The following is a 25,786-nucleotide window of genomic DNA, read 5'->3' as shown; positions in this document are numbered from 1 at the left end:
TTAGTTGCTGTTCTGACTTTTATGCTTAATCATAACTTAGATGCTGTTATGACATCTTTAAGATACTTAAAATTCAGAGAATTTCTTTGGAAAATAAAATTCTGAAATGGTTTAGTGAACCAAAACTAGGTAAATCCCTTCAGAGAGCCAACACATACACAAAGGTATTAACTGGGTCACAGTTGTTTCCCAACAAGCCTTTTCTCTTGTTCACTTACACTAAGCAAAACCATATCCATCTAATCACTTCAAGATTTTTGAATAAAAGTGACAATTTAAAAAATATATAATCTCTAAAGTGAAAGTGTTAGTTGCTCAGTCATGTCCGACTCTTTGTGACCCCATGGACTGTAGCCTGCTAGGTTCCTCTGTCCATGGAATTCTCCAGGCAAGAATACTAGAGTGGGTAGCCTTCCCTTCTGCAGGGGATCTTCCTGATCCAGGGATCAAACCTGGGTCTCCTGCATTGCAGGCAGATTCTTAACAGTCTGAGCCTCCAGGGAAGCCCATATTATGTCAAAGTTTCAGATTAATTATACTCAATCTCTAAGATGAAATTCTAGGCAGCTATTAAAATTGTACTATAGAAAATTAATTAATGACATGGGGGATTTTAAGAATATATTGTTGCTATAAAAATTCTGCTGGTGAAATACTCTGTTTTGCATAAGACTAATTATCAAACTATTAATAGTTCTAATTTTATCCAAATAATATTATAGCACTATACAACTGTTACTTTCTGGTGGTGCATATTTTGTAATCTTCCCTTTATGAGATTTAAAAAAATTTTCTTATTTGTACCTTGCACATTTATTGCCTTTTTGTAACAAAATATATGTTTTTATGAGTTAGACTCTTCATTTTAAAAAACAGAATAAAAGAAAATATCCATCTATTTTTGTGCCAAAGTGTTCATCAGTGCAACAATATGTAATTATTACACCTTAACACCTGCAGTGACAGGACTCTATGGTGACAGCGCTGTTGGTTATGCCCTTCCTTCGTCAGCATCTGTCACTTCCCCAAGCCCCTCCCCCAGGCTGGCAGCCCTCCCTGTGAAGCATCAGGCTTTGTAGCAGATTGACTTTGACTTGTCTTTATATCCTTAAAGCTTTCAGAACAAACAATCACTTGCTTTCCAGAAAGGAACTGGTATAGGCATCCCTCTGAGCTATTGCAGATTCAGTTTCAGAACACCAGAATACACTGAATACTGCAGTAAAGTGAGTCACGTGAATTTTCTGGTCTTCCAGGGCATATAGAAGTTATGTTTACACTATACTATACCCAAGCATGTGTGCAATAGCATTATGTCTGAAAAAAAAAAAAGTACAGAACTTAACTTAAAAATAAGGCATTGCTAAAAAACATTAACCATCATCAGAGACTTCAGTAAATCATAGTAGTAATATCAAAGATCGTTGATGTTACAGCTCACCAAAGCAACTGCACTGATAGTGAAAATGTCTGATATATTGTGAGAATTACCAAAAGGTGACATAGAGACATGGAATAAGCAGATACTGATGGAAAAATGGTGCCTGTAGACTTGCTCAATGCAGGTTTATGATAAGCTCTCAATTTGTAAAAAATGCAGTATCTGGGAAGCACAATAAAACAAGGTATGTCTATAGTTCTAAAGCAAGCAATAAAAATGAGATTGCCTCAAAAATTGAAGGTTTGAAAGAGAACATTATTTGTGATGTTTTCACTACATTGAAAGCCAACTGGTAATTAGAAGCTCTAGAATAACATACAAGCTTTACACCTGGGATGAATGGAGCACAGAGGACAATCCCCAACCCTGAAGCTGGGGGATGCCTGTCTCTTGGTGCCCTGAGGTCTAATCCTGTTATTCCTACAAGAGGAGTCAGCAACAAAAACTAGCTCAGAATGAGAAGTAAACACAGGGCAAAGCTTACATCTCCTGGTAGGACCTCCTTGTGACACCACTGATGATCTCAACCAGGGAACCTTAAACTGAAGGTCTCCCAACACAGAAGTGGGAAGAGCAGCTCCACGGTGAAGGGTAAGATCCTTTCTGGAAACAAGGTCATTCATCACCATGCTGACAGACTCCAAACAGAACCCTTGCCTTTCCCTTCTCCCTCCATCTTCCCCATTCACCCAAATGCTCAGTCTCTGCACCCAGAAACCAGCATCAACTTCTCTCTCTGCCCTCAGATCCCATGTTCAATCCATCACACAGTCCACTTGGCTCCACTTCCATATCTACCCCAAGTCCCACCATCTCACCATTATCCACTGCAGGCACCTTAGACTAAGCCAACAGTCTACAGAGAGCACATTGTAAGAGGGTGAACATTGAATTTGGAGAACTGAAAGACCATCAGTGTGGTTTTAGCTGTAAAGGAAGGAGGGAGAAGAGAGTGAGACAAAACTAGAAAGTTGGGGAGGGACTGGCTGTACATTGCTTCATAAAAGTCCTTTAAAGATTTGTTCACAGACATTGACCAAGAGAGAAAAATTTGAGGTTATAGAAATTTACCAGGATATATTGATAAGATATTGCAAGATGCTTATTCCTTGGAAAAAAAAGTTATGACAAACCTAGAGAGTGTATTAAAAAGGAGAGACATTGCTTTGCTAACAAAGGCCCATATAGTCAAAGCTATGATTTTTCCAGAAGTCATATATAGATATGAGATTTGGACCATAAAGAAGGCTGAGTGCCAGCCAATGAGTTGATGCTTTTGAATTGTGGTGATGGAGAAGACTTTTGAGAGTTCCCTGGACAGCAAGGAGATCAAACAGTCAATCCCAAAGGAAATCAACCCTGTATATTCACTGGAAGGACTGATGGTGAAGCTGAAGCCCCAGTACTTTGGCCACCTGATGTGAAGAGCAAACTCACTGGAAAAGACCCTGATGATGGGAAAGATTGAGGGCAGGAGGAGAAGGGGATGACAGAGGATGAGATGGTTGAATGGCATCACCGACTCAATGGACATGGGTTTGAGTAAGCTCTGGGAGATAGTGAAGGACAGGGAAGCCTGGCATGCTGCAGTCCATAGGGTCACAAAGAGTCAGACACAACTGAATGACTGAACAACAGACCAATAAGTAAAGAATTAAAAAAAATGAGCATATTTTGATAATAGCAACAAAGCTGACTGGTTCAGAGGATATAGATGTTCACATCTGCAGATCAGGTGCTGAGTGATAACAGTTTAGGACTGATCAGGCAACATGTCCTCCATTTCTGTGCTTCTTCAGTTTCCCTAACCAACCACACATTCCAAGGTGACAGTATTTCCAAGAATTAGATAATAAAAATAATCTGTTACCATGAATGTTATTAATGCTATAATACCGAAAAACCAAAAATAAATCTTTAGGGTACATTTAGGAACAAAAAATTTAATTGAACAGACCCTTAACTGAGCTGGATATCAAGCCATCTTTCTGCCGCTATGTTTAAAGCCTGACAAAGGGCTTGAAACAGGTACATTTCACAGCATCATTTATTTATTATGGAAAAATGATGCTTTGGGGGACAGTCTTTGAAATACAATGTTGAGAGGTAAGAACAACAAAGTGACAGGTAAAAACTAGAAATAAAAGGTTACTTTTCCAATTAGCATTCAAGAACACAAAATGAAGGACTGACACAAAACATTTCTAGAAATTAAGAGTCACTGTTGGGCAATCTTGAATGTCACCTCATCTTTCATGAAAGTCTGCAGGTAGAGCCTGCTTCCTACTGTGATATCTAGTCCACGTGACCAGACACACTGCTTGGAGCCTAGACGACAGGATGTCCCACTCCTGTCGTCTGCCTCCCCAGAGCTCACTCCTGAGCACTTCCAGCTTGGGGTGTGAGGCTACAGGCACTGCCTCAATGCTGACAGCCTGGTATCTTCTCAGTGTCCCACTGATGATCCCATCTGACAATGCATGTGAAGTAGGATAGGAGGTGATATTCCAGAAGCTGCCCAAGAAGTCAAAAGAGATGGTACTATTATCCTTAAACATAAGGAACTGTGGGTATTACTGACCACTCATTAGTGATTATTACTTGTTTTGTATGAACCATCAACATACCTTAAAGTATCTTGCATTCCCTGAGATTATTTGCTGCCAAAGTTTTTCCTTTGAGGAATGCTTTTTTTGTTTTATAAAGCCACATCCTAATATTTATTGAAACTGAGCAAACAACAGAGGGAAAGGACAAGGAAAGAGATAAAATGAAAAAGAGAGAAAAGGAATAGTTAGAGGAAGGAAATAAAGCTAAGGATGGAAATATTAAATTACTAAGGAAGAAAGAGCCAACCAAACCTGGAAGGAATATACTAGACAGATAACCAGAGACCAAAGCCTGGAACTTGCCATGTGTGCAGAACAGAGATATTGTGTAAGAGACTTGCTGGTTGTTTAGTTAGTCTCTCATCCCTGATTTGCCTTTCTTTCCAAACTCTCATCTGTGATGCAGAAGCTGGGTCTCTGCAAGTCACTGCAAGACTTCAGACTCTTTTTCCAGGTGGCCTTTGTTAGGTCCTGCAAGTAGGGGGCCCTAGAGCGAGACTGAAGGTGGAAACAGCTAATGTGCTACCTGATTCTGCTACTAGCATCACCTCGGCACTGGGACCTGACTCAGCTCCCAGCTATTAGCACCTGGAGAACCAGCCCCATCCTGCCCCCTCACAAATATGACCAGCAACCGGGCAGTGACCTCTCCTTGGAGGTCTGAGCATCAATTTTTTAGGGCCTCTCTTCTGAATTCTCAGGTCTGGAGATCTGTCTGAGGATATGGTAGCTGCTTTCTAAAATCATTACCCCAGTGTTTCATTTTTCTAGCCCTCTAATCCATATGTAATACATTTCTTATATGAAATCCTTTCAGTTAAAGTACTGTTTTTCTCACTAGGCTTTTTCTTCTCATGGACTCCTGAGAAATTCTACAACTTTAGCCATCAACCTCCTGGCAATCTAAATTAGAGCCAAATTTTTTGATAAGAGAATCCAAAAATGCTGAAATTACTATGATACAGTGAAGATGATGGAGTTCTGCAGCACTAAAATATGGAGCTATAACTTGGGTTTGAAATATTTTAATGGTTGGTGATCATAAAAAAATGACAATTCAAATAAACTTTTAATATGAAAATATAAGATTATTGGATATATTATTTAATAGTGCATTCTAAAAGTATAGTTAAGTACTTGAGTAATTTTCAGGAATGAGAGAAAAAACTAAAAGAAAAATTAATGGACGTTCCTATCAAATTTTACATGGAAGGATACATTGAAAATTGAACATAAATGGAAACAACTAAAATGGAGAGGGTCTTACCAGTATCCAATCAGAGTCAATAATGTTGCTCAATCTGTGTGCAATGGTCAGCACAGTGCACTGGGCAAATCTCTCACGAATTTTTCCTTGTATTAACTCATCAGTTCTAGAAACAAAGAAGTTTATTTAGTTCAATAAAGACAGGAAAAGCAGACTTAAGACTTAAAAATATCCTATGATATTTTTACAATGTTTTTAAAGATCAATACTTTAACATATAGTCTTGTTCCTAAAAAACTAAGTATAAAAATCTACTTAGAAATTTAATATTTTTTATAAAATGATGGAAAATTAGTCTTCCCTCAAAATTGCTTGAAACTATCAGGAGTTGGATTTAGGAATTCAGCTCTCTTATTGTGCCTCAAAACATTAACACCATATAACATGTCTTGGTTTTTTCCTTTGTTTTCTGGAATTAATATTATCAACAGATATCCATGAGGCCAAAAGAGCACTTAGAAACATTTCAAAGATTCACTAAATGTTTTCCATTTACCACATTTACAAGTCAGTTCAAGATTTCCTGGGGCTCAGCTCCATACCTTGGATCCACGTTTGATGTGGCTTTGTCAATAATCAATATCTGATTCTTCCTGAGAAGAGCCCTGGCAAGGCACACCAGTTGTTTCTGACCAACACTCAAGTTCAGTCCAGATTCTGCTAGTTTGGTATTCATTTTAGCAGGAAGACATTCGATGGATTCTTTAAGTTGTACCTATGGATACAGAAAGAATGACATTTTTCTAAGCAAACTGTTCCTGAAGTAGACAAGCCTCTTAGACATTAGAGCTTTGACATTCTCAGGACTTCTTATGTATCTTTCATGTACAGCCAGGTGATGGGGAGAGCTCCTTCCAGTGAATGTTCACTGAGAAAGAGGGTGGAGTCAACTCAGGACAGAAAGATCTCAGTGTCCCCCATTCCCATCACAGGACATCCACCAGAAACCCCACCTAGGGGTTAGTTAAGGAAGTCTCTCAAAAAGTGAAGCTATTTCTCCCAATGTGACTTAAACAGAAAAGTTAAAAGGATCTTTATGGTTGAGTCAAGTTTCCCAAAGTACATTTTGCATAGGAGTTGGTATACTAGAGAAAAACTTTCAAAAATTTTACATAAAAACTGGTTCTCTGAAGATATAAGCTTATTGAGCCTTTATTATTTTCTGAAGTTTAATATATGCAAGTTCAAGCAATGACAAACTGCCCCTTATACATTAGTAATCCTGGAACCCATTCTGATGATGGTTCTTTCCCAAGTTTAATCCTATAAATAGTGGACAAATCAAGTGCATTTTCTTCAGTGTCATAAATGCATTGTAGTGAATGAAAACACATGAAAAATAAAACACAACATCTTATTTCCCAAAGCATATGGATACAGGTTATTGTCGTCCAGTTGCTGAGTCGTGCCCAACACTTTGCAACCCCATGGACAGCAGCACACCAGTATTCCCAGTCCTTCACTATTGCTTGGAGTTTGTTCAAACTCAGGTCCATTAAATTGGTGATGCCATCCACCCATCTTGTCTTCTTTTGTACCCTTATCCACCTGCCTTCCATCTTTCCCAGCATCAGGGTCTTTTTCAATGAGTTGGCTCTTCACATCAGGTGGCCAAAGTGTTGGAGCTTCAGCTTCATCATCAGTCCATCCAAGGAAAATTCAGGGTTGACTTCCTTTAGGATTGACTGGTTTGATCTCCTTGCTGTCCAAGGGACTGTCAACAATTTTCTCCAGAACCACAGTTCAAAAGCATCAGTTCTTCAATACTCAGCCTTCTTTATGATCCAACCCTCACATTGGTACATGACTACTGGGAAAACCATAGGTTTGATTACATGGACTTTGTCGGTAAAGTGATGTCTCTGCTTTTTAATATTCTGTCTAGGTTTCTTGTAACTCCTCTTCCCAGGAGCAAGCATCTTTTAATTTCATGGCTGCAGTCACCATCTGCAGTGATTTTGGAAATAAAGTCTGTCATTGTTTCCACTGTTTCCCCATCTACTGCAATGTAGGATGAGACAGGATGGCATGATCTTAGTTTCTTGAATGTTGAGTTTTAAGCCAGCTTTTTCACACTCTTCTTTCACTTTTATCAAGGGGCTCTTTAGTCCTCTTCACTTTCTATGATTAGGGTGGTATCAGATGCATATCTGAGTTTATTGATATTTCTCCCAGAAATCTTGATGCCAGCTTGTGCTTCATCCAGCCCGGCATTTTGCATGATGTACTCTGCATATAAGTCAAATAAGCAAGGTGACAACATACAGCCTTGACGTACTCCTTTCCCAATTTGGAACCAGTCCAAATTGTTGCTTTGGAACAGCTGTTCCATGTCCGGTTCTAACTGTTGCATCTTGACCAGCATATAGGTTTCACAGGATGCAGGTAAGATGGTCTGGTATTCCTATCTCTTTAAGAATTTTCCACAATTTGTTGTGATCCACACAGTAAAAGGCTTTAGTGTAGTCAATGAAGTAGATTTTTTTTTTTTTTATGGAATTCTGTTGCTTTTTTGATGACCCAATGGATGTTGGCAATTTGATCTCTGGTTCCTCTGGCTTTTCTAAATACAGTTTGTACATTTGGAAGTTCTTGCTTCATGTACTATTGAAGCCTAGCATGAAGGATTTTGAGTATTGCTTTGCTAGCATGTGAAATGCGTGCAATTGTGTGGTAATTTAAACATTCTTTAGCACTGCCCTTCTTTAGGATGGAAAGGAAGACTGACTTTTTTCCAGTCCTGTGGCCACTGCTGAGTCTTCCAAATTTGCTGGCATATTGAGTGCAACACTTTCATGGCATCATCTTTTAGGATTTGAAATAGATCAGTTAGAATTCTGTCACCACTAGCTTTCTTCATTATGATGCTTTCTAAAGCCCACTTGACTTTGTGTTCCAGGATGTCTGTCTTTAAGTGAGTGATCACATCATTGTAGCTATTTGGGTCATTAAGACCTTTTTTAAAAATAGTTCTTCCATGTATTCTTGCCACCACTTCTTAATCTCTTCTGCTTCTGTTAGGTCCATACGGTTTATGTCCTTTATTTTGCCCATCCTTGCAGGAAATGTTCTCTTGGTATTGCTAATTTTATTGAAGGAATCTCTGGTCTTTCCTTTTCTATTGTTTTCCTCTATTTCTTTGCATTGATCACTTAGAAAGGCTGTCTTATCTCTCTGTGCTATTCTTTGGAACTCAATATTGAGATGGGTATATCTTTCCTTTTCTCCTTTGCCTTTAGCTTCTCTTCTTTTCTCAGCTATTTGTAAGGCCTTCTCAGACAACCATTTTGCCTTGTTGCATTTCTTTTTCTTGGGGATGGTTTTGTTCACCACCTCCTGTAGAGTGTTACAAACCTCTGTCCATAGATCTTCAGGCACTTCAGAACTAATCCCTTGAATCTACTTGTCACTTCCACTGTATAATTTGTAAGGGATTTGTTTTAGGTCATGTCGGAATTGCCTTGTGGTTTCCCCTACTTTCTTCAATTTATGCCTGAGTTTTGTAACAAGGAGTTCATGATCTGAGCCATAGTCAACTGCCATCTTGTTTTTGCTGACTGTATAGAGCTTTTCCGTCTTTGGCTGCAATGAATATAATCAATCTGATTTCAGTATTGACCATCTGGTGATGTCCATGTGTAGAGTTGTCTCTTGTGTTGTTGGAAAAGGGTGTTTGCTATGACCAGAACGTTCTCTTGACAAAACTCTGTTAGCCTTTGTCCTGCTTCATTTTGTACTACAAGGCCAAACTTGCCTGTTACTCCAGGTATCTCCTGACTTCCTACTTTCACATTTCAGTTCCCTATGATTAAGAAGACATTGTTTTTGGTTTTAGTTCTAGAAAGTCTTCTAGCTCTTCATTGAACTGTTCAACTTCAGCTTTTTTAGCATTAGTAGTTGGGGCATAGACTTGGATTACTGTGATACCGAATGGTTTCCCTTGGAAATGAACTGAGATCACTCTGTCATTTTTGAGATTGCACCAAAATACCGCATTTTAGACTTTTGTTAAATATTTTTTTTTCCAGCCAAACAAAAATAAATTGGAGACTTGAAGCCAGGCAGCCTGGCATAAGTCTTGCCTGGCTGTGCCAATTGGGCAAGTTCCTGAACCTACTCTATCTTATCTTCCTAAACTCTATGTAAGACTATAATATCATAATTATAAACATGTATACCTCTTAAGATTGTTAAGAATATTAAATGTGTCAGTGCATGTAGAATTTGTAACAGATCAATAGATATTGCCGATTATTAATAATGCTATCAGCTCACCCTTCCTCAAGTTCTGCTTCACTCTTCTCCTTTGCATGTATCAGCACTGAGATTTCGTTACATATGTGCATTTTGTTACATATGATTGGCTTGATTTTCAACTTCTCCAGGAGAATTTCAGCTCCTGAAGGACAGACATTTTATCTCTTGATGATTGTGACAGCCTCAGAATCTACAGCATTGCCTAACAAGCTCTCAGTAGATATTTGTTGGCTGGATGAAGGTGGGCTTCCCTGGTGGCTCAGTGGTAAAGAATCCACCTGCCAAACAGGATACTTGGGCTCGATCCTGGGTGAGATCCCCTGGCTAAGGAAATCGCAATCCACTCCAGTATTCTAACACTGTTTCCTTAGTAAGTGTAATTGTAAAAAGGATATATTCTTATAACAATTAACTGACTCCAAGATATCATATCACACTTTAAACAAAGGAAAGCACTGAAAAAGTTATAATTTAAGGAAAATAGAACAAATAATAAATATTCAAACTATACATCTCTGTATAGAATACTTCAGATTATTTTTGAACTTGGGAAAATAATAGAATATAGCAAAACTGAAAAAAATAAACTGGACTCATAAGGCACCCTGTCTCCATCATTGCTATGTGCACTCTGTGTAGTAGGTGCTGACGCCCCTCACATGAGGTGAACACAGATGTCAGGTGCTTTCCAAATTTTGTGGAACTTTATTACTTTTGAAAGAGAAAATCTGGTGTGGGCCAGAAGGAGACACTGAAATGCAATCAACAGATGGGGAAGAGCTGTTATCAGAGCAAGGCCAGCGGTAGAGGAAGTTCACCTAACACAAGGCCCCAGGAAATGGACATGTGACCTGTCTCCACCTCAAGGACTGAACCACGTGGTTCCTGATGCACCAGCTGCTGATGCCCAAATTTCTTTATCTCAGTTTCCTGTGTGATGTGACACACTTGTGTCCTAACAGAGGCACTATCAATGTCAGACATTTAACCACATGATTTCTTCCCAGTTTTGACAGGACATTTTTGTTATTGTTTAGTTGCTAAGTTGTGAAGCTGATGGACTATAGCCCACCAGGTTCCTTTGTCCATGGGATTTCCCAGGCAATAATATTGCAGCCAGTTACCATTTCCTCTTCTAGGTAATTCTCCCAACTCAGGGATCAATCCCACTTCTCCCCCATTACAGTCATACTCTTTATCACTGAGCAACTGGGGAAGCCCACATACTCTACCCTTAATTCCAAATCCCAGTATCTAAGGTGTTTTGTTTTTGCTTTTTAACAGAAGCAACACATCAATGATTCATTCCCAGAGTTTTATCTACTATGAAGTTTTAACCTCTGAGTGATAAAGTGCTTCATCTTCAGGTACTACTCATGTTATATTTTTAGAGCTGCCTTTGCTTTTTAGCACCCCAATAGCACTAATTTCTGATGAACTTTTATCAGTTTACAGTAAGTTGGCAAGTTTTCAGTACAGGAAAAATGTATTTTCAGCATATTTAGAAAAATAAACAAAATGAGACAGGCAGCATCCATAGGACTGTCTTCCTTCTGAATGCCCATCTCTGCCAAGGAAGAAGGAGGAAAGAGAACTAGAGGACATTAAAAAAATTTTAAGCCATATTTTCCTTTTAACTGAAGTTCATAAAGAGGAAAACATAGTGGTTCTCTCCTACTCATTCTCAGGTTAACTCTGTGAGTTTGGGTTCATATATCCAGTTAGGCATCATACACAAATTAATAACTAGGGTTTTTGGTTCACTTAAAAACTGACTTCATTGATTTAGTGATACCTCTTGATGAGGGTGAAGGAGGAGAGTGAAAAAGTTGGCTTAAAACTCAACATTAATAAAACTAAGATCATGGCATTCAGTCCCATCATTTCATGGCAAACAGAAGGGGAAAAGATAGAAGCAGTGACAGATTTCCTTTTCTTGGACTCTAAATTCAGTGCAGATGGTAACTGTAGCCTTGAAATTAGAAGATGATTTCTTCTTGGCAGGAAAGCTATGACAAAACTACACAGTGTGTTAAAAAGCAAAGATATCACTTTGCTGACAAAGGTCCGTATAATCAAACCTATGGTCTTTCCAATAGTCATCTACAGATGCAAGAGCTGGACAACAGAGCACTGAAGAATCGATTAGATTATGGACTGTTCCATCTCTGGGTTGGGGAGATCCCCTGGAGAAGGGGATGGCTATCCATTTCAGTATTCAGGCCTGGAGAATTCCATGGACTGTATAGTCCTTGGGTGCAATCTATAGCACTTGGATGCAATCTCAAAAACGACAGAATGATCTCTGTTCATTTCCAAGGCAAACCATTCAATATCGCAGTAATCCAAGTCTATGCCCCAACCAGTAACACTGAAGAAGCTGAAGTTAAACAGTTCTATGAAGACCTACAAGACCTTTTAGAACTAACACCCCCAAAAGATGTCCTTTTCATTATAGGGGACTGGAATGCAAAAGTAGGAAGTCAAGAAACACCTGGAGTAACAGGCAAATTTGGCCTTGGAATACGGAATGAAGCAGGGCAAAGGCTAATAGAGTTTTGCCAAGAGAACACACTGGTTATAGCAAACACCTTCTTCCAACAACACAAGAGAAGACTCTACACATGGATATCCCCAGATGGTCAACACTGAAATCAGACTGATTATATTCTTTGCAGTTGAAGAGGGAGAAGTTCTATACAGTCAGAAAAAAAAAAGATCAGGAGCTGACTGTGGCTCAGATCATGAACTCCTTAATGGCAAATTCAGACTTAAATTGAAGAAAGTAGAGAAAACCACTAGACCATTCAAGTATGACCTAAATCAAATTCCTTATGAGTATACAGTGGAAGTGAGAAATAGATTTAAGGGACTAGATATGATAGAATGCCTGATGAAGTATGGACGGAGGTTTGTGACACTGTACAGGAGACAGGACCTGTCTCCATCAAGACCATCCCCATGGAAAAGAAATGAAAAAAAGCAAAATGGCTGTCTGGGGAGGCCTTACAAATAGCTGTGAAAAGAAGAGAAGTGAAAAACAAAAGACAAAAGGAAAGATATAAGCATCTGAATGCAGAGTTTCAAAGAATAGCAAGGAGAGATAAGAAAGCCCTCCTCAGTGATCAATGCAAAGAAATAGAGGAAAACAACAGAATGGGAAAGACTAGAGATCTCTTCAAGAAAATTAGAGATACCAAGGGAACATTTCATGCAAAGATGGGCTTGATAAAGGACAGAAATGGTATGGACCTACAGAAGCAGAAGATATTAAGAAGAGGTGGCAAAAATACACAGAAGGACTGAACAAAAAAGATCTTCATGACCAAGATAATCACGATGGTGTGATCACTCACCTAGAGCCAGACATCCTGGAATGTGAAGTCAAGTGGGCATTAGAAAGCATCACTACGAACAAAGCTAGTGGAGGTGTTGGAATTCCAGTTGAGCTATTTCAAATCCTGAAAGATGATGCTGTGAAAGTGCTGCACTCAATATGCCAGCAAATTTGGGAAACTCAGCAGTGGCCACAGGACTGGAAAAGGTCAGTTTTCATTCCAATCCCAAAGAAAGGCAATGCCAGAGAATGCTCAAACTACCGCACAATTGCACTCATCTACACGCTAGTAAAGTAATGCTCAAAATTCTCCAAGCCAGGCTTCAGCAGTAAGTGAACCGTGAACTTCCAGATGTTCAAGCTGGTTTTAGAAAGGTCAGAGGAACCAGAGATCAAATTCCGAACATCTGCTGGATCATGGAAAAAGCAAGAGTGTTCCAGAAAAACATCTATTTCTGTTTATTGACTATGCCAAAGCCTTTGACTGTGTGGATCACATTAATAAACTGTGGAAAATTCTGAAAGAGATGGGAATACCAGACCACCTGACCTGCCTTTTGAGAAACATATATGCAGGTCAGGAAGGAAGAGTTAGAACTGGACATGGAAAAATAGACTGATTCCATACAGGGAAAGGAGTACATCAAGAGTGTATATTGTCAGCCCACTTAATTAACTTACATGCAGAGTACATCATGTGAAATGCTGGGCTGGAAGAAGCACAAGCTGAAATCACGATTGCTGTGAGAAATATCAATAACCTCGGATATGCAGATGACACCACCCTTATGGCAGAAAGTGAAGAGGAACTAAAAAGCCTCTTGATGAAAGTGAAAGAGGAGAGTGAAAAAGTTGGCTTAAAGCTCAACATTCAGAAAACGAAGATCATGGCATCTGGTCCCATCACTTCTTGGGAAATAGATGGGGAAACAGTGGAAACAGTGTCAGACTTTATTTTTTGGGGCTCCAAAATCACTGCAGATGGTGACTGCAGCCATGAAATTAAAAGACGCTTACTCCTTGGAAGGAAAGTTATGACCAACCTAGATAGCATATTCAAAAGCAGAGACATTACTTTGCCAACAAAGGTCTGTCTAATCAAGGCTATGGTTTTTCCTGTGGTCATGTATGGATGTGAGAGTTGGACTGTGCAGAAGGCTGAGTGCAGAAGAATTGATGGTTTTGAACTGTGGTGTTGGAGAAGACTCTTGTGAGTCCCTTGTACTGCAAGGAGAACTAACCAGTCCATTCTAAAGAATATCAGTCCTGGGTGTTCTTTGGAAGGAATGATGCTAAAGCTGAAACTCCAGTACTTTTGCCACCTCATGTGAACAGACTCATTGGAAAAGACTCTGATGCTGGGAGGGATTGGGGGCAGGAGGAGAAAGGGACAACAGAGGATGTGATGCCTGGACAGCATCACTGACTCTATGGACATGAGTTTGGGTGAACTCCGGGAGTTGGTGATGGACAGGGAGGCCTGGCGTGCTGAAATTCAGTGTTGCAATTCATGGGGTTGCAAAGAGTCAGACATGACTGAATGACTGAACTGAACTGAGCTGAAGAATTTATGCTTTTGAACTGTGGTACTGGAGAACACTATTCATAGTCCCTTGGAAAACAAGGAGATCAAACTAGTCAGTCTTAAAGGAAATCAACCCTGAATATTCTCTGGAAAGACTGATGCTGAAGCTGAAGTTCCAATATTTTGGCCACCTGATGCAAACAGTTGACTCTTTGGAAAAGACTCTGATGCTGGGAAACATTGAAGGCAGAAGGAGAAGAGGGATCAGACGATCAAATGCCTGGATGGCATCATCGACTCAATGGACATGAACTTGGGCAAATTCCAGGAGGTGGTGAGGGACAGGAAAGCCTGGCATGCTGTAGTCCATGAGGTCACAAAGAGTTAAAGTTGACTTAGCAACTGAACAACAATAACTTAGAATGATAAATCACCCCTTTATCCAGATCCTCTAGGAATTATTTCTTTATTACATTTGTATGTTTTTCAATGAATGATTTGGTAAGGTTTCTTTTAAAATAGTCATAAGGAATCAATTCCTAGAGAAGCATAATAATGGGATGATTTCTTTAAGTGATATCACCAAAATTAACAGGGTTAATTCCAGAAGCAATACATAGAAACCACACACTTCACTTCGTGAAATAAACTCACATTTTTTTTTATAGAAAGTTCCAAATGTAGTTTAAATAGAAGTAGATCTTAGTATTATCTACTACTTCAGCATTTTTATAATTTAGATTGCCTCTCTGTCCATGGAACAATGTGTTCTAAAATTCTAGAGTAATGCTACCTGTGAATCTGTGAAAAAAGGTCTCAATCTAGGAAACAAATAGAAAAATAATTTACCAGTACTTCCTGTTTTTTCTTTTTTAAGATGTGTCCCAATTTCACTATTAAATTTGTCCTATGAATTAAAGAATAATGGATCATCCTTTTGTTCTTTGTGTTTTATTGTTAAATGCTCTACACACCTCTTCTCTTGTAGAATTTTACTGCAAAAGTGTTGGGAGCCGCGTTCAGCATTACTGACAAAATGGAGGCATGGCCCCAACCCCCTATCCTTGTCCTGTAGGCACGGACCTGGCATGAAGGAGTTGGGCCTTGTGATTCTGACTTGTCTTTTCCTCTCCTTGGCTGAGTTGACTGAAAAGGAATATTAAGCTTCTTATTGTTCTTGAGAGGAGCATGAGAAGGCACAAAGCCTTCTGCAGTTGTGCTCAGAGAATAATTCATAAAGTTAATCACTGAAATTTGTTCAAGGACTTGTACAAAAGAGTATTCCAGGATGAGCACATAGGCCACAGCCTGAGGCCATGGGAGCGATTGCTATCTGTAGCCTATTTGTGAGGAAAATGTTTATGGCAAAGGAGTTTACTCAATTTAGGGCTTAGTAATAATTAAATAGAAGTTAAAGATTTAAGAAATGTTGTAATGTTAGCATATTTTATTATAGCTTATAGAGGTTAGGAATTTTAGAGATACTGATAGAAGTCTTTTTAAGAGATAGTGAGCTCAGGATGTTAGGAGCAAACAGGATTTAGAAAGATAAGAAATAAACTGAGGAATGTAGCATGAGTTACAATGTAATCACAAGTTAACTATAGGACACATAAGAGGAAGTAGATAATAGATGGTAAAGCTTATTCTGAGAGAATCGCTGAAGCAGGAACTGTGTTTGAAGGGCAACAATGATTTATGGAGATAACAAATCTGGGTGAGGGGAAATAGAAAATGTCAAACCTCCAACCTAATGCTTTTGTAAAAGTACAAAAGAGAATTATAAGCTTGAAATAAATACACAGTCCAAGAAAATTGAGAGGCTGCATCATTTCTTGCTGACACCGCTCACCCCTTCAGGTTGAATCCCTGGTTGCTGGAGCTGGACTCAAGCATAAAAGACTCACAAACATAAATGAAATCAGAGGTGCACTGTTTTTCAGGCAGAAGGTGAAGCAATCGACCCAATTTAAGAAAACAAAATCCATATGCTGCTGAAAAGCAGGGTGGGTGTATAAAGACTCAGTGGTGACATCCTTCAGAAACCAGAATTACTGCCTGGAAATGGTCATACCTCCAAATCTGCCTGCTTACAGTCAAGGCTTATCTGCATATTACAGATTTCAGAGCTTCCCTGGAAGGGTGACACTAAATGACAAACACACCAATTCAAACCAACATGAACAATAAATCTCTCAGATTTGTGTAACAACAACAACAACAAAGATTAAAAAATATATATGCCACACTTCTCTGAAATGAAAAGATCAATCAAACACTTAGTAGTTATTTAGGTAGTGTTTTCCCTGTGTTGTCCTCTAAGAGTGTCATAGTATCTGGCCTTCCACTTAGATTTTCAATCTACTTTGAGTTTAATTTTGTATATGGTATCAGGGAGTGTTCTAATTTTATTCTTTTACACAGAGCTGTCCAGTTTTCCTACACCACTTACTGAAGAGACTGCCTTTTCTCCATTGTATATGCTTACTTCCTTTGTCATAGGTTAGGTGACCACAGGTATGTGAGTTCATCTCTGAGCTTTCCATCTTGTTCCATTGATCTATATTTCTGTTTTTGTGCCAGTGCCATACCACCTTGATTACTCTAGCTCTGTATTAAACTAGTGAAAAAGTTCATTTAAGTTTTTCCATCAAATCTTATGTAACAAACGTTTTGGTCAACTCAATAATATATTCTGAAGTCAGGGAACCTAATTTCTCCAGCTTCATTTTTATTTCTTAAGACTGCTTTGGCTACTTGGGATCTTTTGTGTTTCCATTAAAACTGTAAAAATTTTTGGCTCTAATTCTATGATAAATGCCACTGGTAGTTTGACAGGGATTGTATTGAATCTGTAGATTCTTTGGGTGTATAGTCATCTTCACAATATTGTTTCTTCCAATCCAAGAACATGGTATATCCCTCCATCTGTTTTGTGTCATCTTTGATTTCTTTTGTTAGTATCTTGTAGTTTTATGAGCACAAGTCTTTTGTCTCCTTAGATAGGTTTATTCCTAGGTATTTTATTCTTTTTGTTGCAATGGTAAATGAGATTGTTTTCTTAATTCCTCTTTCTGATCTTTTATTGTTAATGTATAGGAATGCTCATTCTTACTTTTTAAAAGCAAAAGACTATGTATGGAAAAACCACTGCAATATAGTAAAGTAATTAGCCTCCAATTAAATAAATTACAAAAAAGAAGTCTAGGGTTTCTGCCATCAGTAGAACTGATTTGTAAAAGGAATGCAAAATCACAAAATAGTCTGTATTAAAATACAAACTGACAGCAACAGTCAAATTTTCTTTTCATGCAAGGGTTAAGAAATTCAAAGAAACGGAGCAAGGGAAAACATGACACAAATAACAGAAAATTCTCTGGAAATGAAGCTCCCATGTGAAAGCTGAGCAGATGTTCCAGGGCTCTGTTATCTGCATTCAAGCTACAGCATTAAAATGACATAATTTCCAATAAATAATCATCATTAATTCCGACTATATAATTTACCTTTATAAACACTTTCCTATGAAACTCCTACATTTCATTAGTATGATCTTGTTTATATCTTTTAGTTTTAATAAGGAAAAACTACTATTGTCTCCACTTAGGAGATGTTTCCTAAGACCAGAGGAATAAAACGAATATTGGAGTGTAATGGAGTAATTAATTCACTATGTCACTAGTAGAATTTGATCCCACAGTTTTAACATCTAATTGAGTACTCTGCTAAGGACAAGATAATGTGTCTATTTGTTCAGGGTTCTAGGAAAATAGCTAAAATGAAAACATGTCACATTATATTGTTGATTTTCATCATCAATACACACATTTTTAAGTGCACCCATGTCATCAGTGTTTTCTATTACCGAAGTCAGTGAAACTGACACGCTCCCCTTAATTATCTGCAATGCTCTAAATGTAAACACACATATACAGATGCTAACAAGTTAATTACAGTTACTATTAATAAATTACCTCTTCCAAGGCATTCCACAGTTCGTTATCTGTATGCTCATTAAAGGGATCCAGATTTTCCCTCATTGTTCCAGTGAATAAAACAGGTTCCTAAATATGCCAAAACAGTGAGTGTTATTACCTTAACCTCTTTTTATTTTATTCTAATGTGTACAGACTGTCAAAATTAAAATACAAAAACATCTAAATTCATTAACTATTAATAATAAAGTTGCAAATGTATGTTTGCAAAACAGTATCTCTAAAATAATTTTCCATTGTACCAAGTATGCTACAAAATATCTTCTGAACTACTGAACACTAACAGAATAAAGTGTTGAAGAAGTTTTTTTCATCTTAAGGAAAAAACTGAAGACAAAGGAAGACTTGATAAAAAAAAAAAAAAAAACACACACACACACACCCTGGTAATAAATATCTGTTTAAACACTCACACAAACTGAGGAAATAATTACACAAGAAACTTAACATCAAGATCTACATAAATTAACTGTCAATCCTGGTGTGACTGGGAAATACCAACAGCATGATTAGTAGAGGTTTGTGCCTCAAAGCAAACCATTAAATATTTACACATTAGCACCAAAGACTAAACTAGGCTATTTTCTCCATTGGTCAGACTGTCTTCTAGGATCTGGAATCTCTCCACATGTGTGAAATGAACATCCCCACATGTGCAAGGGGAACGTCAGCTCCTGGGGTCTGCAGCACCAATGTCCATGGAGAGATCAGCTCTGATTTTGGCATCAGTTGGCCCCCATGTTCTCTCACATGTGTGTTAGGCTGGCCTGCCTCACAGAACTTCATTATTAACTGCAAGGACAGGAGGACCTGAAACCCACTGTGACCTGTGTCATGATGCTATGCTATGCTATGCTAAGTCACTTCAGTTGTGTCCGACTCTGTGCGACCCCATAGAGGGCAGCCCACCAGGCTCCCCCATCCCTGGGATTCTCCAGGCAAGAACACTGGAGTGGGTTGCCATTTCCTTCTCCAATGCATGAAAGTGAAAAATGAAAGTGAAGTCGCTCAGTCGTGTCGGACTCTTCACGACCCCATGGACTGCAGCCTACCAGGCTCCTCCATCCATGGGATTTTCCAGGCAAGAGTACCGGAGTGGGGTGCCATTGCCTTCTCTGCTGTGTCATGATATTTTAATTTAAATAGTTCTTCCTATTCCTCTGCTTCAGGAGGAGCCACAAGTAAATTAATCTGGGAATATATGTCTCTTCTTGCCTCAATAGAGAATCCCATACATAAACTAATGTAGGCCATTTACATTTTCTTCTGGAAGGCTCAGTAAGCCAGGTCATAAGAATATGCGCAGAAGAGAAGAGCCCAATTGGCTCCTTTCAGTGAAGGGGGCAGGACAAGGGGAGGCACATGTGTGGGAACAAGAGGAGACCTGAGTCTTCCACAAGTGCCCAGAACTGCTCAGAATCCCCACATTCAAATCCCACCTGGCCTTGGGGCTGGATTTTTTTCCTCACTTCACAAAAGCCCAAGAGGAAAGATGAAGAAGACAGACATTTCTTTTCCCTAATCATGAGGAAGAATGATACTCAGGAAGCCTTCCAATCCTTCCTTCAATATGGTCTCAGTTTTAAGTCTAGTGAGAGAGAAATGAATACAGAAAACTCAGGGTATGCCACCAAAAAAAAAGACATACTCCTGAGCAAAATCCACAATTAAAAAGACATTATAAAGGGAGATTTAATTGCACAAAGTTGATTAAGTGGCCAATATGCTTCCAAAGCACTGAAAATCACTACTCATACAATATTTCAGAATGAGTACTTGTTGGGAGCTGCATTAGGCATTGCTAACAAAATGGAGGCACGGCCCCAACCCCCTCTCCTCATCCTTCAGGCATGGTCCTGGGATGAAGGAGTTAGGTCCTGTGATTCTGACTTGTTTTTTCCTTTCTTCGGTTGACTTGGCTGGAAAGAATGTTAAAGTGGTTCTTGTTCTTGAGAGGAGTGTGAGAAGGCACAAAGCCTTCTGCAGTTGTGCCCAGAGAATAATCCATAAAGTTAACCACTGACATTTGTTCAAGGACCTTTACAAAGAGCATTCCAGAATGAGCACGTAGGCTGCAGCTTGAGGCCATGGGAAGGATTATAATCTGAGATCTGTTTGTGAGGGAAATGTTTATGGCAAAGGAAGTTTGCTGAGTTTAGGGTTTAAGAATAGTTAAGAATAGTTAGAAGCTAAAAGTTTAGGAATGTTGTAGTGTTAGCATATTTTACTATAGCTTGTAGGGATTAGGAATTTTAGAGATATTAATAACTAGAAGCTTTTATAGGAGATAGTGATCTTAGGAAATTAGGGGCAAGCAGGATTTAGAAAGATAAGAAATAAACTGAGGAATGTGGTATGCAGCCCAGACATAAGCATGAGTTACAATGTAATCACAAGTAAACACCATTCTGAGAGAATCACTGAGGCAGGAACTCTGTTTGAAGGGCAACAATGAGACAATTAATCTGGGTGAAGGGGAACTGAAAATGTCAAACCTATAACCTAATGCTTTTGTCAAAGTATAAAAGAGAACCTGGAGCTTGAAGCTTGAAATAAATATGTTCCTTTTCAGGGGAATAACCATAATTCTACTTCAGATTTTTATAAAACTTGTTACTCTTTGTAATTATCAACCTTAAGATTCCCACATCCAGGTGATTTCTCATCCTTCAGCTGTCTCCATGAGTTTTACACAAGCGACATAGCCAGGCGAGGGGAGGCTGGTCCCCAATATTCTTCCTCCTTCCCCTCTCCATCTTCCCTTCATTTTCCAGTTTCTTTCAAGTAAGCAGGCTACTCCCTGCATATAATCTCAATCTCAATTTAACTACTTCAGATCCTGAGCACAAAGAACACACATACTTCAGCTACCTGTTGTGTTTCTGGAAATTTGTTAAGAAGAACTTTCATTTTAGATTATTCCTAAAATTTTGAACAGAAGTTGAGGAGTATCTTCTTAAAAACACAGAATTTATCTTTGAAAGTTCCCCCCAGGACTGATGGTCTATGTCCCTACTACCCTGTCTCTGCTCCTGCCCAGGTCCTTGTTACCATCACATCTCCCCAGTTCTGACCTGTTCATGCAGGGTAAGCAGTGATGGGGATGAGCCTGGGAGGAAGAGAGAACACCATGGAAGCTCCTGATGCTTCCTGGATCACAAGGACCCAGGATCTAGGGAAGATGGTATGGGCCTGGCTCAGCTAAGAGAGACAACTCAAAGAAACAGCACTGGGCTCCCCATCTTCAGAGTCTGCTCTCAGCTTCCTAAGTTCCCTATATTGGGGTGTTGAGACACAAGCATCACTGCTTCCTACTCATTTGGGGGAAGAGGAATGTAAGTTTTTGCACTTAGACAAGTAAATTCAGGCAACCAAACTAACAGACTTTCTCCACCTCTGCAGCTAGCAAGATGCTGTAAAGACAAAGGGCTCTTGATTGGGAGGGATAACATTTTGAGTATCTTCAACTGACACATATCAGCCCATAACATACAAGTGCATAAACCCATTTCTAAATTGATATTGTCCAAATGAGGGACAGAGCAATAGGAGTAGTATCTTCTGGCTTTGTTCTATAGTTATTCATTCTTGCTATGGTTTGGGGAGTCCTTCCAAGTGGGATGGTAGGAAAAATGGTAAAAATATCTGATGAGTACAACACAGCTGAAGAATTGATGCTTTTAATTGTGGTGTTGGAGAAGATTCTTGAGAGGCCCTTGGACTGCAAGGAGATCAAACCAGTCACTCCTAAAGGAAATCAACCTTGAATATTCACTGGAAGTACTGATACTGAAGCTAAAGCTTCAATACTTTGGCCATCTGATATGAAGAGCTGACTCACTGGAAAGACCCTGATGCTGGGAAAGATTGAAGACAGGAGGAGAGGGGGATGGTTGGATGGCATCACCAACTCAATGGACATGAGTTCGAGCAAGTTCCAGGAGTTGGTGATGGACAGGGAATCCTGGTGTGCTGCAGTCCATGGGGTCACAAAGAGTTGGACATGACTAAGAAGTGGACAAGGTGGAGACTGGAGAGCGTAGGTCTCTGTTATATGACTAGTACTTACTAGTACTTTGGATTTTACTCTGCTGCGATGGGAGTCTTTGAAGATAAAACTGAAACTCTTCGCTATACAACTGAAACACTGTGAATCAACTATGCTGCTACTACTAAGTCGCTTCAGTCGTGTCCGACTCTGTGCGACCCCATAGACAGCAGCCCACCAGGCTCCGCCGTCCCTGGGATTCTCCAGGCAAGAACACTGGAGTGGGTTGCCATTTCCTTCTCCAATGCATGAAAGTGAAAAGTGAAAGTGAAGTTGCTCAGTCGTGCCTGACATCTTAGCGACCCCATGGACTGCAGCCTACCAGGCTCCTTTGCCCATGGGATTTTCCAGGCAAAAGTACTGGAGTGGAGTGCCATTGCCTTCTCCAGAATCAACTATACTTCAATTTAAAAAAATAGGCACACATAAAATTTGAATCCTGGTTCTGCCCCTTACTTGAAAAATAGGATAAGCTCCCAGTAACTCAGTGTTTAAATCTGTCAGATAAAGATAACAACAAATTGTGAGGATTAAGCAGGAAATGGTGGGATACGAAACTAAAATGTATTAACAATTCCATAAACTTTAGGAATTATTATTAATATTCTTGTAACTTGTCAGGGACTGTAACAAGCACTAGAGGAACAGAAATGAGAGATATAGGCCCTGTCCTCAAAGAGAGAAAGAAAATAGTCAAGAGTGTGCAGAGGGCTGAGAAAAAGGCTGGAGGTTTTGGTGGGGGATTGGAAAGTAAGATCATGTACAAGGTGATAGTCAGGAAAGAATCTGGTGCGAGGAAAGCCAGAAATCAAAATACAAAAAAATTTTAGTCTGAGTTCTTGCTCTTGGTGGAAAATGTTAGACACATTTCTCTGTTATGCTTTTCCCCAAAATTCCTATTGTGTTTTTTGTTTGTTTTTGTTTCTTTGCTTTACTATTAATATTTATGTAACAATTTAGTTTTTATTATTAAGCAATAAATATAATCACCAAAGACCATGAACACATAAACAAAAATTAAAGAGAAAAGTCATTTCAGAAGGTGTTACTCTTTTTACTTAAGTAGAAACAATACCCAAAAGGCCAGTGCCCTGATTCTTAAGAATATTAACAGTTCCTGATGACTGAGCACTCCTAAGAATGAGACATGGGCACAAACATTATCTCACTAAGCTACATCTTCACAAATCTGTGGGTCCATGATTTCCAGACCGGGTTTAAGGACGAGGATGTTGATGCTTGGCAGCCAAGTTACATCATCAAGGCCCCACAGTCGACGAGGCAGAGCAGGAATAAACTGTGGGTCACACTGGCACTGGGTCTACACTACCATTCTATCCCCGTCTGCCTCCTGAATGGCTTCCTGGGAATCTTTACACATTGAAAGTTCTCTCCAGATTCTTTTTCTTTAATCAACCAACACTGCACCTTGGAGACAAAGGCATAAAAAGTGGAATCTACATGGATACAAAGCTCAGCACTATTCTGTAAACACACTCTCTGGAGTGTGTACCTAGAACATGCTCCAAGGAAGGATGGAAACCAACAGAACAGAACCAAAACATGCTGAGGTCAAGGCCTGTTTAGTCCTTGCTCAGATGTGCTTCCAAATATTATTGGCAGAGCCAAAAAATCATCCAATGTTATTTATTTACAGAGTTATTTTATGTATACAAACATGCAACTTTTTCCTATTAAGAAGCATTAAAAATAACGCAGGGCATGTTTCTAAAGCTTTGCATCCAATAATATGAAAGGAATTTACAGACATGCCCTTTATTTCTACTAACTAATCTCACATGACCATTTTAGTGATGAGTACCATCAAAACATAAAACTTGGGAATCTAAGCTCATTTATTTTATACTGTAACCATAAGTCATAAATTTAATAACCAGAGGAAATCTTTAAATATGGGGACTGAATGTGCTGAAACATTCTTCCCATTTTTCCTGAAAGGGATACCTTTGAAAAAAATTTTTTTTCAATTGTGATAAAATATACATAAAATTTGCTGGATTAACCACGTTAAGTGCGCAGTCCAGTGACGCTAAATACATTCATACTGTTGTACAGCCATCACCACCACCCAGCCACAGATTTCCTTTCATCTTAAGGAACTGAAACTCTGTACCCATTAAACAACATCTCCCCTCTCCTGGCCACTCCTGGCACCCACCATTCTACATCCTGTATCCATGAATTTGCTATTCTAGGTAACTCCTATAGTAGAATCATACAGTATTTATCCTTTGTAAATGACTTATTTCACTTAGCTTAATTTTTTCAAGGTTCATCTGTGCTATAGCATGTGTCAGAATTTTCTTCTTTATTAAGGCTGAGTAATATTCTACTGTATGGGTATGCACCACATTTTGTTTGTTGACTCATCTGTCAATGGACATTTGAGTGCCTCCACTTTTTTGCTGTTGAGAATAATGTTGCTATAACAAACACGTTTCAGCATTTCTTCAAGACCTTTCTTCCAATTCTTTGGGGTTTATACTCTAAAGTAGAATTGCTAGGTAGGTAATAGACTATGGTTTTTCCAGTGGTCATGTATGGATGTGAAAGTTGGACTGTGAAGAAAGCTGAGCACCGAAAAATTGATACTTTTGAACTGTGGTGTTGGAGAAGACTCTTGAGAGTCCCTTGGACTGCAAGGAGATCCAACCAGTCCATTCTAAAGGAGATCAGTCCTGGGTGTTCATTGGAAGGACTGATGCTGAAGCTGAAACTCCAATACTTTGGCCACATCATGCAAAGAGTTGACTCATTGGAAAAGGCCCTGATGCTGGGAGGGATTGGGGGAAGGAGGAGAAGGGGACGACAGAGGATGAGATGGCTGGATGGCATCATCGACTCGATGGACAAGAGTTTGAGTAAACTCTGGGAGTCGGTGATGGACAGGGAGGCCTAGCCTGCTGTGATTCATGGGGTCGCAAAGAGTCGGACGTGACTGAGAGACTGAACTGAACTGAACTGAACTGATGACAATTCCATCATTAACTTTTCAGAGCAACCACCAAGTTGATTTCCATAGTAGCTGGACTATTTTACATTACTATCAGCAATGAACAAGGATTCTAATTTCTCTACATCCTTGCCAATGCTTATCATTTTCATTTTTCTCTCTCTTTTCTTTGATAACAGACATCTTAAGGGGTGTGAGGTGGCATTTCACTAGAGTCTGAAAAGAATATCTTGGTTTTAAAATTATTTAGAGTAATTCCAGGTATTTTTGAGGTCATGGGTAGGTAGCAACACTTGTACCCAAGTCCACATCCGCCTTCCTTTGGGAGCCATG

The 25,786-nt window shown here is 39.2% G+C and overlaps 1 protein-coding gene across 1 annotated transcript in view; it reads right to left on the bottom strand.

The window, feature by feature from the left end:
• LOC129624651 (ATP-binding cassette sub-family C member 4-like) overlaps window positions 1–25,786 on the bottom strand; it is a 164,462-nt gene that overhangs the window by 15,066 nt on the left and 123,610 nt on the right. The window contains exons 27-29 of the mRNA XM_055542806.1: window positions 18,411–18,500; window positions 5,860–6,032; window positions 5,318–5,423 (exon numbers count right to left, since the gene is read on the bottom strand). Coding sequence (XP_055398781.1) covers window positions 5,318–5,423; window positions 5,860–6,032; window positions 18,411–18,500 — 369 coding nt within the window. The remainder of the gene's footprint in view (window positions 1–5,317; window positions 5,424–5,859; window positions 6,033–18,410; window positions 18,501–25,786) is intronic.

Source organism: Bubalus kerabau, chromosome 12 (assembly GCF_029407905.1).
Source record: "Bubalus kerabau isolate K-KA32 ecotype Philippines breed swamp buffalo chromosome 12, PCC_UOA_SB_1v2, whole genome shotgun sequence".
Classification (NCBI taxonomy): Eukaryota; Metazoa; Chordata; class Mammalia; order Artiodactyla; family Bovidae; genus Bubalus; species Bubalus kerabau.
This window is presented reverse-complemented; position numbering and strand designations above follow the sequence as displayed.